This window comes from Vespula vulgaris, chromosome 16 (assembly GCF_905475345.1).
Source record: "Vespula vulgaris chromosome 16, iyVesVulg1.1, whole genome shotgun sequence".
NCBI lineage: Eukaryota > Metazoa > Arthropoda > Insecta > Hymenoptera > Vespidae > Vespula > Vespula vulgaris.
The window spans coordinates 476042-492490 of NC_066601.1; the positions used below are offsets into that span (position 1 = coordinate 476042).

General features: G+C 27.5%; 3 protein-coding genes across 7 annotated transcripts; 1 reads left to right on the forward strand and 2 right to left on the reverse strand.

Annotated features, from left to right (window-relative positions):
- Positions 1-170: 170 nt before the first annotated feature.
- LOC127069799 (tuberin) lies at positions 171-9118 on the reverse strand. 2 transcript variants are annotated; one of them, XM_051007277.1, is made up of 30 exons: positions 8984-9118; positions 8491-8582; positions 8071-8207; positions 7790-7983; positions 7486-7689; positions 7230-7404; positions 6929-7129; positions 6719-6860; positions 6486-6634; positions 6238-6410; positions 5993-6161; positions 5657-5878; positions 5320-5581; positions 5131-5249; positions 4884-5048; positions 4623-4788; positions 4351-4547; positions 4156-4272; positions 3909-4090; positions 3568-3781; positions 2942-3376; positions 2693-2867; positions 2416-2617; positions 2167-2347; positions 1897-2079; positions 1657-1832; positions 1232-1580; positions 1017-1157; positions 515-685; positions 171-445 (listed from the first exon to the last, which is right to left on the reverse strand). In XM_051007277.1, the coding sequence occupies exons 2-30, from the start codon at positions 8558-8560 to the stop codon at positions 236-238; spliced, it is 5481 nt and encodes a 1826-aa protein (XP_050863234.1). In that variant the 5' UTR covers positions 8561-8582; positions 8984-9118; the 3' UTR covers positions 171-235. The 2 variants fall into 2 exon arrangements, with proteins under 2 accessions (XP_050863234.1, XP_050863235.1); XM_051007278.1 differs by lacking the exon at positions 8984-9118 and having other exon boundaries at positions 2416-2614; positions 8491-8667.
- LOC127069802 (exocyst complex component 5) lies at positions 9112-12200 on the forward strand. The gene is made up of 6 exons (XM_051007283.1): positions 9112-9511; positions 9596-10039; positions 10110-10687; positions 10750-11238; positions 11335-11842; positions 11932-12200. The coding sequence occupies exons 1-6, from the start codon at positions 9479-9481 to the stop codon at positions 12028-12030; spliced, it is 2151 nt and encodes a 716-aa protein (XP_050863240.1). The 5' UTR covers positions 9112-9478; the 3' UTR covers positions 12031-12200.
- A 152-nt stretch (positions 12201-12352) lies between these two features.
- On the reverse strand, positions 12353-16413 carry LOC127069805 (protein arginine N-methyltransferase 1). Of its 4 annotated transcripts, none has more exons than XM_051007288.1 (4): positions 16247-16413; positions 15998-16127; positions 15665-15804; positions 12353-14782 (listed from the first exon to the last, which is right to left on the reverse strand). In XM_051007288.1, exons 3-4 carry the CDS (start codon positions 15728-15730, stop codon positions 13700-13702), a joined length of 1149 nt encoding a protein of 382 aa, XP_050863245.1. In that variant the 5' UTR covers positions 15731-15804; positions 15998-16127; positions 16247-16413; the 3' UTR covers positions 12353-13699. The 4 variants fall into 4 exon arrangements, with proteins under 4 accessions (XP_050863245.1, XP_050863246.1, XP_050863247.1 ...); XM_051007289.1 differs by having other exon boundaries at positions 16198-16373; XM_051007290.1 differs by lacking the exon at positions 15998-16127 and having other exon boundaries at positions 16247-16374.
- Between the last annotated feature and the right edge of the window lie 36 nt (positions 16414-16449).

The window sequence follows — 16449 nt, forward strand, 5'->3', positions numbered from 1 at the left end:
TATGTTTAAGATAACAAAAAATAATAAATCTTCCTTTATATTTCAAAATATTAATTAAATGAAAATCAACTATAATTATAACTTACTTGTTTAATTTTATGAATATAAAGAATGTCGATTTGAACAAACAATATGTGATTATCGGTATTAAGATGATACAAGAAAACAAATATGATAAATATCAGATATATATTTAATGACTTAATTTTTTAGTAACATTATTTTTTTAAGAAATTTATGTAGTATATTCAGTAAAGTCATCCATATAAACTCGTTTATTAGATCTTGGTGACAGATCATCTGAATTACCATCAGTATTATTATTTACGGATTCTTGTAGTACTCTGTTTCGAAGTCTTTTAATATGCCTCAAACGTTCCAACCAATTGGAAGCATATGGATTATGACTACTTTGTTTTAAGGAAGAAGATACCATCGAGGCTAGCTGTATGTAACAAAAAGAAATAAAAATAGTAAAGTTAGTTTTTATTATTCATTATATATAAGAACTTACATTTGCATGTAAAGCAAGTTGACGTGCAAGTATAGCTAGGTTTTCATCAGAGATAATTTTTGGTTCACTATGACCAATATGTTCTGCAAGTTCTTCTCTTGCTTGTACTGTTACTTGATTAGTGCCATGATCTAAAGGTTGGATCACAACACAAGCATAATTAAACTGTCCCTGAAATAAAAATTTAACACAAACAAATTTCATTAATTAACTTTTCATTATACACTATTAAATATTATTATATACTACTAAATATTACTAAATAAATTAATTACATAAGATAAATTTATTAAACTATTATTAAGTGTTTCAGTAAATATTAAAGTTAACAGATATCTAAATGTCTACTTTACACATACAACACGCGCGCACGCGATATATATATATATATGCACTATGCTGTATGCGCATTGCGTATATCTAAAAAATGTACTCTATTAATTACTCAGATATTAACTTTTAATAGATTAATTGAGAACTTATATATCAATTAATATCTAACCTTGACAGTTTGAATATTATACGACTCTCCAGATTCATTATAAACAACAGTTACATAATTATTTCCAATGTGCTGTTTCTTTGAAGTGCATTTTGGATCACTTTGCTTCGTTGGCATCAATGTAGCTACATGAAATGCAACCTAGAACAAAAAAGATTTTTTTATTTTATAATAAACAAATATCATAAATTATTATTTTGAATTAAAATACAAACTTGTGTAACATCATCTTGCCATATATATGCAAAATTTCCATTTTCTCCATTGCGATCTAATCCTCCTAAAAATACACTTTCATCTACATCTTTTAGTCGTATCAAAGTTCCTAAATCTTTTAAAAATTTCATATATCGGTCAGAACCATGCTGATTTGCCAAAATTTCAACCTCGTTTGAAGCTTGTCCTGGACCAACATATAATACTCCAATTTTATGAGTTTCATATGGTTGTATTCTATCCAAATTCGTTACTGCTCTTTGTACAGCAGTTGTTTGAGGGACTAATAAAGGCTTTTCTGTTGTAGTACCAAAATGTGCAGTATGATATAATTGTAAAAATACAAAACTGTAACATGTATATTTTATACGTTACTTCAGTTATAAACAATGTAAACTTAATTTATCCGAATTATATATATTACCTAGGATTGATACCGGTTCGAGGAGATTCCTTAATACGTGGTGAATTACCTCGACGAGCAGTATTCCATTCATTACGGGACTTCGTAACTGGACTCATTACAGATATAGTATGTCCTCTATCACGAAAAGGTATTGGTAAAGGTGGTAATGTAGAGGGGTCTGGCCTTTCATCTTTCTAATAAAGTGAGACAAAGCAAATAATAAATTATAGTTCATATAATGCATTACAATTAATATACCTTATCGATAAGTAGATTTCTACCAATAGGAGGTTTATTTTCAATAGCTACTGGGATCTGTTTCTGATTAGTATCATAATTGACCAAGCGAGAATAAACTTGTGTAGGCGATTGCGGAGGTTTTGTTCCTGTCGACTGGATTTGTGATGTGCGAACTTGTGTTGTCAAAAAATTTGTAGGTGCCTAAATTATTTAAAAAATGTATATTACATAGTCATTACATAATATAACAACACTAATAAACCTAACTTGCCCTTTTGTGTTTCATACCTGTGCAGTTGTAGGAGATGGTGGTACAGTATTACTAATAGTTGTTATCTGCGTCGCTTGTGTTGCTCCTGGATACGAACGCTGTGATCGTAAAGTACTTGGATGATCTGTAGTGTTCTCTGATGATGGAGGTGTAGTACCCATGCTGAACATTTCTTCTGGTATTGCTTCACAACTTACTCTACAATTAAATAACATTATATCTGTAATACAGATTTTTAACAAAAAATAAATAAAATATGAAGTTACCTCATGTCTTTTGAAAAAGTAGTTTTTGCATGTTTTTTCAAATCTGCATCTAATTTAATGTCTATATCCATAGTAGATAGATCTTTATCAAATTGTTGTAAATTAATCTTCTCTTTATTCAAAAATGGATTTTTCCAGTTGGCACTCATTTCAGGACTTGAGTTAGATCTACGTACTGGATTTCGAGCCCGTCTAATATCTACTATAATATTTATATTTAAGTTATAATTTTGAATATATATACTACTACAACATATCATTAATTTATTAAATATACCATCTTCTCCTTCTTCTAAACTTTCAAAACTGTCTTGTGAACTTTGACGCGAAGGGCTCGGACGAGCAGGTGAACCGGGTATTGCAATTGGCCCTGAAGATACAGATGAAGAAGTCATTGATTTCATTATACTACTTTGTTCACTTTGTGGCAAATCATTTTTATCCAGTCCATCCTAAAATAACATTTAATTTTTGTTATAATTTAATTATTTTTTATTAGTACCACAATTAATGGTCTCTTAAATACCTCTGCTTCATCTCCTGAATAATCTACAGTAGATTCTTGTTGCTTGCTTAATACCCCATTTGGAAGTGGCATATAAAGAGCCATAATGTCGTGTACAGGAAAATCCATTGGAGTTTCAAATTGCATAGAGTTTTGAATTCTCATAATCCAAGACATGTCACCGGTAGGTCTACGTACATATATTTCAGCCCAACCTTGACACCAACAAGCACAAAGTACATGCTCTTCATCTTTTTTAATTTCAAGTATTTGTTCTAATTTTGATTGTTTTTTATGATCTTTTTTATTCTTTTCCATGAGAATTTCTCGTTTTGTATTATCTATATCATCTACTGATTTTTTAGATTCTTCAACTGGACAATTTGCAGTAGCATTTGCATTAGAATTTCCATGTCCACCAGAAGATTGTCTAGACAATTTTTCTTCTTTCCCAGTCTAAAAAAGATTACTTAATAACTTAATATTGCATCTTGAAAAATTATACATATACACACACAATTATTAAGAGTAAATCTTTTCTAATTACAAAAAAATTTAATTAAATTTTGAAAATTCTCATAAATAACTTTTACATAATTTTCTTTTGTATCTACAAAATCTGAAATATAAATGACTGTTTAATATACCTCCAAACTAGATAATCTGCGTAAATTTGTTTGGGAAGACTTTGTATGTTCAGGTGATTGAGGCCTAGATTTACATGCTACCCAACAATTGTCACATAAACCACCACGCATTGCTTTGTTACTGCAACCACTTGTTGTAACAGTAATAAGTCTATTACCAAGAAGCCACGTCATAGATTGACCTTCTTTAAGAAGAAAATCTGCTGCTGGTAATCTGAAATAAAAAAAAAAAAAAAAAAAAGAAAAGAAAAGAAAAAAAACATAAAATCATCAATTTTCACAAGAAAGTAATATTTCAACATTTAAATGTCATTAAGAAAATCACAATACAGAATGGTTACCTCTTTGGGCGAGCAGAATAAGTTGAGAAAGTATATCGAGCCATAAGATCAATACAAGTTTCTGTAAGTTCAATGTGAAAATTCATTAATGCCTCATCAATTGGTGGTTTCAAATCTAAGGCTCTACTTTCTCCTATCATACGATTGGTCATTATTGGTCTTTCTCTTCTACCTCTACTGCCCTATGTAATGATATCATTATATGATATAAAATTAATAGAAACGATAAATTATTATATATTTATACCTGCTCTGTTAAACTAGAACTACGTTTTCTATTTGAAGAATCTTCATTAATTGAACTAAAATCAGATTTCATCAAATGTCCTTCTTCGAAAGGAACGATTACATTTGCACGGAGACCCTATTTTAAAAAATATAACTATATTAATATTATCATTATAATTTAAAGCTTTAAAATATGTTAATGAATATTACGCACTGTAGTAATAAATTTAACAAAATCTCTTCTAAATGGCAGTCTACATTTTAAAAACCATACAGCTATTACATGATGAGCCAATGACACTGTATAATGGTTATACTTAAACGGATTAGTGTATGGCAATAGTATAGCAAATACAGACATATGCTGATCTCCAATAAAACTGGCAAAAACCTTTGGTAGTCTAGTAAGAGCTAAAATGTTTTAAATTATATTATTTCGATACAACATAACGCTTAAAGATTGAATTTTATCAATTATATACTCACTAGACAGAAATTCCAATATAGGAATAGCAATATGAACTGTAGCTGATATTTTTGTTAAGATTGAAAGTACTTCAGTTAAAAGCTTATTCATAGCACCACGCATTTCTAAAGTACAAGTTGTAAGGCTAGTAACACACTGACTAGCACATTTTGCTGTTAAACCAATCTGTTTTCCAAATCAATCAAACATTTATATGTTAATATATTGTGGTACAACACAGACACATAATGCAATATTATATATTTATTTCTCTATAATACCTCCAAACATTTTATTAGTCTTTGTTGTAAATTAGGTTCTAAGTGAGCATGATATGAAGCCAAAGATGCTAATACTGGAAAGACATAAACTCGAAATTCAGAAAGAGTAAACTTAAGTGGTACATTATATAATGATTCTGGTAGCCTTAAATTTTTATCACTAACCTGTAAAATATTTGAAATTAATTATTGTTAATAATTATTATTAAAGAAAAGAAATTGTGAGCATATCATTTAAAATATTTACCATGGAACACAATGCTGTAGCAAAGAAATCAATATCACTACTATGCCAAGATAATATCAAAGCTCTATTTTGCATAATTTGTGGTAATTCTTTTAATACAAGTTGTAAAACTTTCCAATCTGTAATATATAATGCGATTAATAAATAAGTTTAGATTTTTTGACTATGTAAATTAATTAAAATTGTAACCTTTTTCTTGTTTTATACAAGAAATAACAGCTTTACAAGCATATGTTAAAGACATGTGAGTAATCTGACAAGAAATATGCTGCAATGGTGCAGGACTAGCAGGTGGAGGACTGTTACTACCACCAGCATTACTCATTCTTTCAGAAGGAGGATGTTCCAATACTAAGTAAGGACTGTAACGTATTATTGTTGTATTTGATGGATCCAGGAAACCAAGATGATATAAAGTGTTTGCTCTAATTTTTAAAAAGCAGTCAAAAATCTAGAGTAAATAAAATACACTGTTATTTTATAAGCTATAAAACTGAAGAAAACATTTACTTTATATCTTACATACCAAATATCTAATTGTAGATACATTATGGAAGACAGAAGGATCTTTATAATGTTGCTCAAGATGATTTACCAAAATTTTGTAAGCACAAATAGCATGACTTGATGGTAAATGATACATCTTGAAAGTAAGTATTTTTATTATACCAACAACAGCTGTTTTTACATCCTTTATATCAGCATCAATCGATATTGATGTATCTGATATAAATGGTTTATTAATTATCTAAAAATTAAAATATTCAAATGTGTGGTTATTTCTGGATCACTCTATTTGAATTACATTATTGTACTAAAAAAAAAAGTATATATAATAATTATTATGTAAAAATTTAATTACTTTTTCTAATATATCTAAAAACTCCAAACATCTTTTTGTTTCACACTCTACACAAAGATCCACTAGAAGATATGCAGCAACATTACGGATTGTGATATCTGGATCCATATCCACATGTTGCAAATATGGCACAACTATACGTTCTATCAATTCATCTTCATATTGTGACCTAAAAATACAAGATACATTGTAGAAAATACAAAATACACTGTTCAATATTTCATAAATATAAAAATTAATAATACCTATTAACTTGAATGACATTTGCTAATACATCAAGAGCTTTTACTCTTATATTAGTACGTGTATCAGTTTTATAATAAAGTTCCATTAATGATAATAGTCTAGATTGCCAATGATGATGCATAGGATTTATTCTAGAAGCTCTGTATTCGATTAATTTTAAAACTGAAGATTCCTACAAAAATATAATTAAAATAAGTATATAATTTGAACTTTATCTTAAAATATTGTCTCACATGTACATACTTACAGAGCGTACATTACTACAACGTTCTACAAGATTATAAAATCTTTGTACATAACCATTGTAATGATTAATATCAAGTAGATTTTCAATGTTATTTATCGTTTCGTGCAAACTTATTGATACCTGTTTTGTGGCTGGTTGATTACTAGTTTCTAAACAAATAACATATCAAGTTCTAATTTATTCTTTTTTGTAAATAAAAAGTTATAAATATTCACATATGATACATGAATTACCAGTATGTACAATTATTTCTTCTATGATATCAAGGATAATACTCCATGTAGGTTCATGAAGTTCAGCACCACACTTATTCACTAATCTTTGAATTGATAATGTAACTTCATACATAACAATTGGATGATTGCATTGTAAAGCCTTAGAAAAATAGCTATGCTTTTTAACTGTACAGTAACAATTCTTATATTTATCTATGACATATTTACCTGATGAAATGAAGGTAGAACTGAAGTTGGTGTACAAACTAATTTAGGAATTCGATGTGTACCCCATAGTCCCATATTAACATAAAAAACAGCACCTCTAAGGAGCCGTACATCACGTTGATAATTTGTATCTTGCAACAAACGACACATTGTATATAATGCAGAATGTCCCATATGAGTACCCAACAAATTTCTCATTATCTGCATTAAATATATATATATATTGGTAAATAATATGTAATTTATATATATATAATAGCTTTAAAGAAAGAAATAAAAATAAATTTATTATAGTACATACTTTCCAGCTTATTTGACAATATGTTTCAACATTGACACTTCTGCATAATGCTATAATAAACATCTGTAATGAATCTGATTGTAAATTATTGTAGCATACAATTGCATCAAGAACCTCTAAACATCCTGAGACTACATCCGTGTTATTACTATAGTAACAAAGATGACAAATACACCTGAAATATACAAATTAAAGAAATTTTCTATAAAATATTAAAAAAAATAAATTTTACTAATAGAGATATTAGCATATTTACTGAATAAGACCCGAAATAATATGTTCATCGATGTAAGCAGAATTAAACTTTATGATGTTAACTAAGAGTGATAGAAATTCAGCACCCCGTTTACCATCATCATTAGTTACTGTTGGGAGCCATTCTAATAAAAAGGGGCCCATTCTTTCCTCCAAATGTAAAATATCCTTTCCATTTTCTGTTAAACTTTGAAGTAATTCTAACCTAATATACATTAATTTAAAAATTTATTTACATATAATTCTAGCTTTTGTTATAATAAATAAATTAAAAGAATAATTAAATCCGAAATTAATTATATTACCTAGGTCCAATATCTTCAGGAATATTATGATCTTTTACTACCATAAAAAATTTTACTCTCATTAAAGAAGATAATTTGGAATATTGCCCTTGCACAAGACATTTTAAGAAATTTAATGTTACATGTCTATGTTCACGTGGTATATCCTTTCCTAATAAATCTTGAACTAAATTCCATAAACGTTCAGCTGCTCTCTAATAGAAAATAATAATATATATATGTAATAAATTTTCACTATTTAAATATATAAGTTACATTACAAATAGTAATAATATATATACATCTTCCCATTGTTGATTAAGTACTGCATCACACAAATCTTTAATAACTTTTGTACGATGATGTACTGGACTATCAGGACTAATTTCTTTTTCAATGTCATGTGACAATGTAAAATCTTCACGACTTTTATAATTTCCTAAAAAATAATAGTAAATAAGCATATATTATTAATGTACATTACATGAAATATTTATATTAGTTAAAAATATTTTCACAAAAAGTTAGTATGGTGTCTAATTAAACGTCTATATTATTAAAAAAGTCTATATATATCTTAACAACAATTTATAAATTGTAAGATTAAATTTTGTAATAAATTAACAAGTATATTCAAGATATTGATTTATTTTAATAGATAAATGAATTTAGAAAACTTGTTAAGAATTAGAAATTTAAAATAATATTTGAGCTTAATTTACCTTTATTAATACGAAAGAATTGCTTTAATTTGTCGTGTAAAGTTTTATTATCTTTATCCTTTGAACTCATTTTCGATATTTTAGATGTTTAACTAAAACATACAGAATAAAACAAGTTTCAAAAGACTTCCATTGTAGTATATGGTATAACATTGGACATGTCAAAAACAAATCTGAGTCAAGGAATATAAATTCTATAGATTCTACAATTTATGTGAAAATGTTCATTAAACAATTTAGATGATAATAAGAGATTTACTTTATCATATATAATTTATAGAGATCTACAATATCGACCTTGCTTGTTATTGAACGAAGATGACGTTTTCATAATGAATATTTATAGATGGAAAATACTATTCACATTACTAATAATTTAATATTCTTTTTTTCAATTTTTTCTTATAAAATTATATAATAAATCTTTAATTAATAAAATTTAAATTGAAACCAATCACACACACACACATATATTATAACCCGATCTATGTACCTGACTTTTGTAGTGCTTTTGCAGTACAGAACTACAATAGTAGATTATCTATCATAATAAAGATCTCATTAGATATCATCAGATCTTGAAAGTTATAATTTATAATATTATGTGATTAATTTTATATAATATAAATTTGAAAACACATTCAAATATCATACATTTATAAAATATTTCGTTACGTGACATCGTATGTAAATAAAAATCTACAAATAGATAAGAACTTGTGTTGATTGGTCAGAAATCAGGCGGTGATTATAAAAAGTTCATTTGAGCAGCATTGATTTCACATGATTATATAGAATGAATATGTACTAGATCATTATATATCTAGTTTACCATACATCACTTTTTCTATCAGGAGAATAACAAATTGTATATTTTAGTTTTTTTATTCAAAAAGTATAAAATAATTTTATTTCTAACCTTACTCTTATATAGTAGTTTTACATTTTACATTACAATTTATTTGTCAATTTAAAGAAGCTTTTCAAAATGATGCAACAATATATGAAAGAATTAGAACAAGTAAGTTTGAGATTATATATATGTGTGTGTATATGTATATGTATATATTACAATGTAATAATGTCATGTTAATAATTTTTCTAGGAGCCTTTTGATCCTGAAGAATTTGTCGAACGTTTAGCTTGGAGAACTGTTAATGATAAAACAAAAGATGGAGGCAAAGCATTTTTTGATCCTGTCATTGTACATGAGACTTTCTTACAAGCTATCAAGGATTTACAAATTTTACAAGAACGACAACAGAAAAAGTGTGACAAGCTTGAAGCTGGTTTAAAGGATGAAGAAGCCAGACATGCACTTGAAATATTAGATTTACAAGAAAGAAATAAACATTCAATTGACTTATTTCATCAGTTAGATGAAAGAATAAATTCTGTTGCCACCAAAGTTCTTCATTTAGGAGATCAATTAGAAAGTGTTAATATACCAAGAGCTAGAGCAGTTGAAGCTCAAAAACTTATGCGACACTTCTCAGAATTCTTAAGTCCTGGACCTTTAACTGATCCAATTTTTACAGATAAAACTTCAGTAAGAATATTATGCTTAGAAAACAAAAGTGCTTTAGAAAGTAAATTATTAAATTCTTTTTTTATTTTAGTTAGATGAGGCAGCAGATGTAATTCAGAAATTACATCTCATTGCTCAAGAGTTACCTGCAGAAAAATTTGAACATGCAAAGAAAAAGATAAGCATTAAATATGATGAAATTGAGCGTAATCTGATAGAAGAATTTGTACAAGCACATAGCAGAGAAGATGCAGTTCGAATGAAAGAATTAGCATCTGTATTATCACAGTTTAAAGGTTATTCACAATGCATTGATGCATTTATAGAACAAAGTCAAATGGGTTCATTTGGTGGAAAAGACGTTTTTCAAGATGTGATACCCATGTGTACAAAATACAATAAATTAATGGAACAAGTATTTTCTAATCCAGAACAAGTAATGGCAAAATTTGTTTTAAATATTTACCATTTACGACTTCAAAAATATGCTGTTGCTAAGTTGGCTGATAAAACTGATTCTGACAAATATCTTAGAAACTTGCACGATTTATATGGAAGAACAGTGAAATTATCAAATGAATTGAAAATGTTTAACATGGGTACTGATGATAGTTACCTTAAAAAATTAACTAGAAATATATTTCAAAAATATTTAGATACTTACATCACGTAAGTTTATATTTTGAACAATGTTATGAATTTACAAATAATTAATTCATTTAATGTTTTAGTACTGAGATGAAAGCCTTGCGGGAAAAATCAGCAGCTTTATTAATTGAATATTATGAATCCAAAAATCATCAAAAAAAGCAATTACAAACTGGTGGTTTTCAAGAATTACGTCGTGATTTACAAGCTGCACTCGCAGCAAGAACAAACATAAATATTGCTCAAATAGAAGATTATGGTGGAGAAACATTTCTTTCAGAAGAGTTAGCTATTGCACTTTTACAAAAAAGTAAAATGGCTTTTCAAAGATGCCAATTATTATCTCAGCCAAATGATTTATCTGTAAATGCAGCTCAAATTTTTGAAATATTGTTACAATACTTAATAAACGAGCATGTTGATTATGCATTAGAATTAGGATTACAAAGTGTACCAATACCAGAAAGTAGAACTCAACCAGAAATACATTTTTTCAATGTCATGCATCAATGCAATGCAATAGTTCGACTTTTGGAAGAACAATTTAATGATAGTGTGCTTCCTCTCATCATGTAAATTTTTCTCTCTTTTTTTCTCTATTAAGTTTTAGTAATTATATAATACACAAAAAATACTAATTGAATTTTAACGTAATATTATTTTTCCAGAGGTACAGCAAAACATGGAGACTGTATGTTAAAGAAAAAAGTTGTATTAGATCAAATTGATATGAAACTAGATACAGGTTTAGAAAGAAGTATAAGTGCCATTGTTGGTTGGGTCAAGATTTACTTACAAAATGAACAGAAAAAAACTGATTTTAAACCTGATACTGATGTAGATACTTTAAGTACTCCAGCTTGTTTGACAGTAGTGCAATATGTAACAGGAATGATCCGTCACATTAGAAATACCCTAGATGGGAAGAATTTAGAAACTGCTTTAACAGAACTTGGAGTTCGATTTCATAAAGTAATTTATGATCATTTACAACAATTTCAATTTAATTCTGCTGGTGCAATGTGTGCAATATGTGATATGAATGAATATAGAAAATGTGTTAAAGAACTTGACGTTGATGTTGTTACATCATCATTTGATACATTGCATGCATTATGCAATTTACTTTTAGTAAAGTCAGAAAATTTGAAACAAGTGTGCTCAGGAGATCAATTGGTATATCTCTTTCTTATTCATAACTATATGTAATATTTTAGTAAATACATATCACAGATAACCTATAATCATTTCTATAATTATTTTAGGCTGTGCTTGATCGTTCAGTTTTACTTAACTTCATTCAATTGAGAACAGATTACAAAACCCAGAAATTAGCCAATTGTCTGAAAGGCCTTGCAACGTGATAATATATTTCATCCATACAAGTTTTGAATAATGTTGAATGTAGAGTATGTATAATGTTGATTGTATGCAATTACTATTTTTTTGTTGTTTTTGCGGATATAAAATTAACAATAATTAGCCATGAGATTATCATATAAAATGAAACATACAAAAAGAAATTGTTATTTGTAAATAGTAACACACATGTTTCTTTCTCTCTCTTTAAGTATATAACACATGTAAAATAAATCAAATTGATCTTTTTGATATTTGAAGTAAAAAGTAAAAAATATTTAAACATTATGTGATATTTTATGTTAAATTGAAATTAATAAAAGTATATTCATTTATAGCAAATGTATACTAACAATTTATTAATGTATAATAATTGTCATAAAGGAACTATTCCTTTCTAGGACTCATTATTTCTTTCATCTCTTTTAATTATGTACATGACATAAGTATAAGATAAGAACATGCTTCCGCTTTAATTATATTAGAAAAAATTTTCATTTACATCATTGCACACAATTTATACATTGGTTTAGTTCTAATATCTAACTAAAAGAATGTAAAATATAAAATTATATTATCTTTCATAATAGTGCAGTAAACAATAAAACAAATTTTAAATTTTATTAACACTAAATTGTTTTATATTGAGTAATATAGCATCAGTAATTTAATATATGATATCTCTATCTCTCTCTCAAAAATTAAATTGAATCAAAAGATGAATATTAATGTATTAAAAATTATCACACGTGTTTTGTATGTTGACGCGTATACTTAATAAATATCTTAATTCCACATTATTAGTGTTTACTCATTTTGAGTAACTTATTTACTTAAACGGAAGCATCCAAACAATGATAATACAAATGGAATAAACAAAAAATAGAAAATTTGATTTAGGGAATTTCGTTATTAATACATAATTCATAGGCAATACTAGAACGTTAGAATTTTCACGCACAATCATAATTTATTGAATGTCACAAAGACGAGTTACACTTTGTCTTTATGTGTTTGCTTACTATAAAATATTTAATACAGATTTTTTTGTTTTTTATTATGCATGAAAATTCATTTTCTATCTGATTACATGTTTGTATGCTTTTTTCTGATAAGTCATTACACATAAATATTATTCATATGAAAGTCATACATATGCATGGCAATCTTGATAAAAAATAAAAAGAAAAACAAGAATATTTTAGTGAAATATTCTGTCTATGTACACTATATATTGACTTATTGGATGATTGAAATTTTCAAGAACATTTTTCAGAAACATAAGCATCTGTAACAGTAATATCTAGTAATATATTATTCAGTAAGAGTTCAAAATTTTTAATACATTTTTAAAAAATGTTTTTGATAATACGGTACAAGAATACATATTATGTAAAAAATAATGCTACGTACAAATCTACTTATCGTCTTATATTTTATAATATTATAGAGAAATAAAGCATACAAATATGTAAAAATGATGATACCATTTTATTAGATTTTATTGAAGTCGTAAAAAAGAGTAAAATATATTTTATCGTACTTGTACCGTACTGTTAAATATGGTAGATGATTAGCACAATTCAATAATAATAACAGGGTTTTAAGTTCAGATTTCACTAAACAGTCTGAAGAACTATTGTAGTAAAAGAAGGATATAGAAGCTCACGGATATCAGCGCATACGATACGTATTTGTTTCATGAATTTCGCACAGATCTCCTTTAAAGTCCAACTCAATACTGAAATCCAGATCTCTATAATTTCTTGCATTGGGCTTCATGGAGAATACACCATATATTTCTTCTCCTTTCTTCACTGTCATATATTCATCAAAATAGAACACTGTCTGCTTCCAGTGCGTGTACTGCACTTCAGGTGCTGTACTAAAGCCAATTCGTTTGTGGCACTTAGTGAATTCAATATTGAAGAATGTAACTAGTGCTTGAACATAATCATTTCTACGAACTTGAAGAGTAAATGGTGATGAAAATTCTAAATCTGCCTTTGTTACAGTATACAGATCAACTTCTTTGATAAGACATGCATTTGTAACAACTTGTTTTGGATCTACAATATCTACCAGTGGTTCGCTAATGGCTACTTTCCTTATGCTACTCATATCAAAGCCATATACATCATCCCACCAATTTATTTTTTCATCTTTATATTGTCTATCTTCGATGCCACATATAAATAAAGTTGCTTTGTCAGGAAATAACATTCCATCTTCACGAAGCCACTTATCTCTAGCAAAAAGCACCGTATCCAGCATAGATTCATAAAATAAACAATAACCCATCCACTCAGATATAATTATATCAACTTTTTCTATACCATCTGGTAAAGAAACTTCTTCAACTTTGCCTTTCAAAATCGTTATAACATTTGAAAGTTGATTAGCTTCCACTATCTTTTCTGCATATTCAACAATATTGGAACATTCTATTCCAATCACTCTAGCAGCTCCAGCTTTTGCTGCGAACATGGATAATATACCTGTACCACAACCTATATCAAGAACTATTTTTCCTTTAAAAAGATGTTTATTGTGGTACATGGAGTTACGGTATGTCATTGTCCGTACTTCATCTTTTAGCATTTCTTCATGAATTCCATAATGAGCATAAGAGTCAAAATAATAATCTCTAGATGTCATATCTTCAACAGATACAGATTCTTTGCATGGTGGTACACTAGCATTTGTAGCTGGCGCAGGAGCTGATTCTCCAACATCCATTGATTCCATTTTTGAAGTCTGTAATCATTAATTATGAAATACATTATAAAATTATAAATTATATTCTATAGACAAGTTTTATTAAATATTTATAAAAAATTCTAATACAATCTTATTATAAAATAGTTAATAAAATTTTTTAAATATAATAAATTGGTTATTTTATATTTTTTAATTTTCTTTTAAAATAATTCTTTCTACAAACAAAAAATAATTTTAATTAGTAATTATATAAAGTACATTGATTAATCTGAAAATATATTAATGAAATTAAACATAAATTGAAACAATGTAGTGTATACTTTTTATGAGAGTTATTTTATTCTTCTAGAAATATATATATACATATATAATATATAATATATAATATACATATATATATATATAAAATACCTGCAGTTATATAAAATATATAATACAAATATTATTTACAATATTATCCATTTACGAGGAATTATGCAATAAAAAGATTAAAATTTAAGGGACTACTTTATACAATCTATGAAGAAGATGCACGTGCCCGCCAAAATGAATGGCGTCTTTTGGAGATCGAATTATGCATGAATATTGCCAATCACGAACGCACGTAATTCATGTTATCATAAATTGTATAGCAACGCCAATACAAGGATTGAACGTGTTCGATTAATTTAAAACAATGCGAAAAAATTACTTATGATATTTTGATATTATTGCCTAAAAGCCAATTTCAGAAATAACAATACATTCAATCGTGTATTTGCTATAGTTCATTGATGCGAACCGCAGTAAAAATAATTAGTATATACAGTTCTTAGCAGTCAAAGTAATAAATATATTTCTTACTATAATATCTTACGTAACAGATTTCTTTTAAGCATTTTCCTGATTTTATTAAAAAAATTATTCATCAAAATTTACCTGATTTTCCGTTGTACACATGCCACCTTGGTTGATTTCTACCGGCACTTCATTAGCTGCCGCCATTTTGTTCCGCGTCACAGCAGACGACTAGTTTCAGGAACGTATGCAACCGTGGACATAACGGGTGAATTCACGTACTATTAATCGAATAAAGACAAATTACAATCAGAAATTAGAAAAACGATATTATTTAATAACAATGCATATAGATGAATAATTATTATCAATAAAAGCTTATTAAGTATGAAAGGCAATTCAACACCTTATGAAAATGCAGATTATACTATTTGTAAAACGTAGTATATATTGATAACATAAATAGTATATTACCATTTAATATTGTAGCAACTATTTTTTTCGAAATAACACACTTTACAACTATATCTCTATGATATCAATATTCCACATTATTTCAAGTTTTAATCTACTCCAAAATTGATGTACAACTTTTTCTATGCAACTGTAACATTTAACAATAATAAATCTTTTAATAATAAATAACGTCAATTCTTTGTTAAATATAATCTCACATTGATTTTTCAATCATTCGATACAAGAGACTATATAAAAGGAACATACAGATGGTAAAAACGGTTGTCACGAAAGACGGAATGACGGAATGTCCTGGAAGGTGCGATTCTCAACAGCAAAGAATCATTTGATACGTCCCTGCGGGATGCGCAGTGCGGTCATCCGAATATTCGTTTTATCTCGTGTTAAATGTATTTATTTATCTCAGTATTGCTGTGAAAAATCCTATTTTTATCAAGTGCGAAGATGTC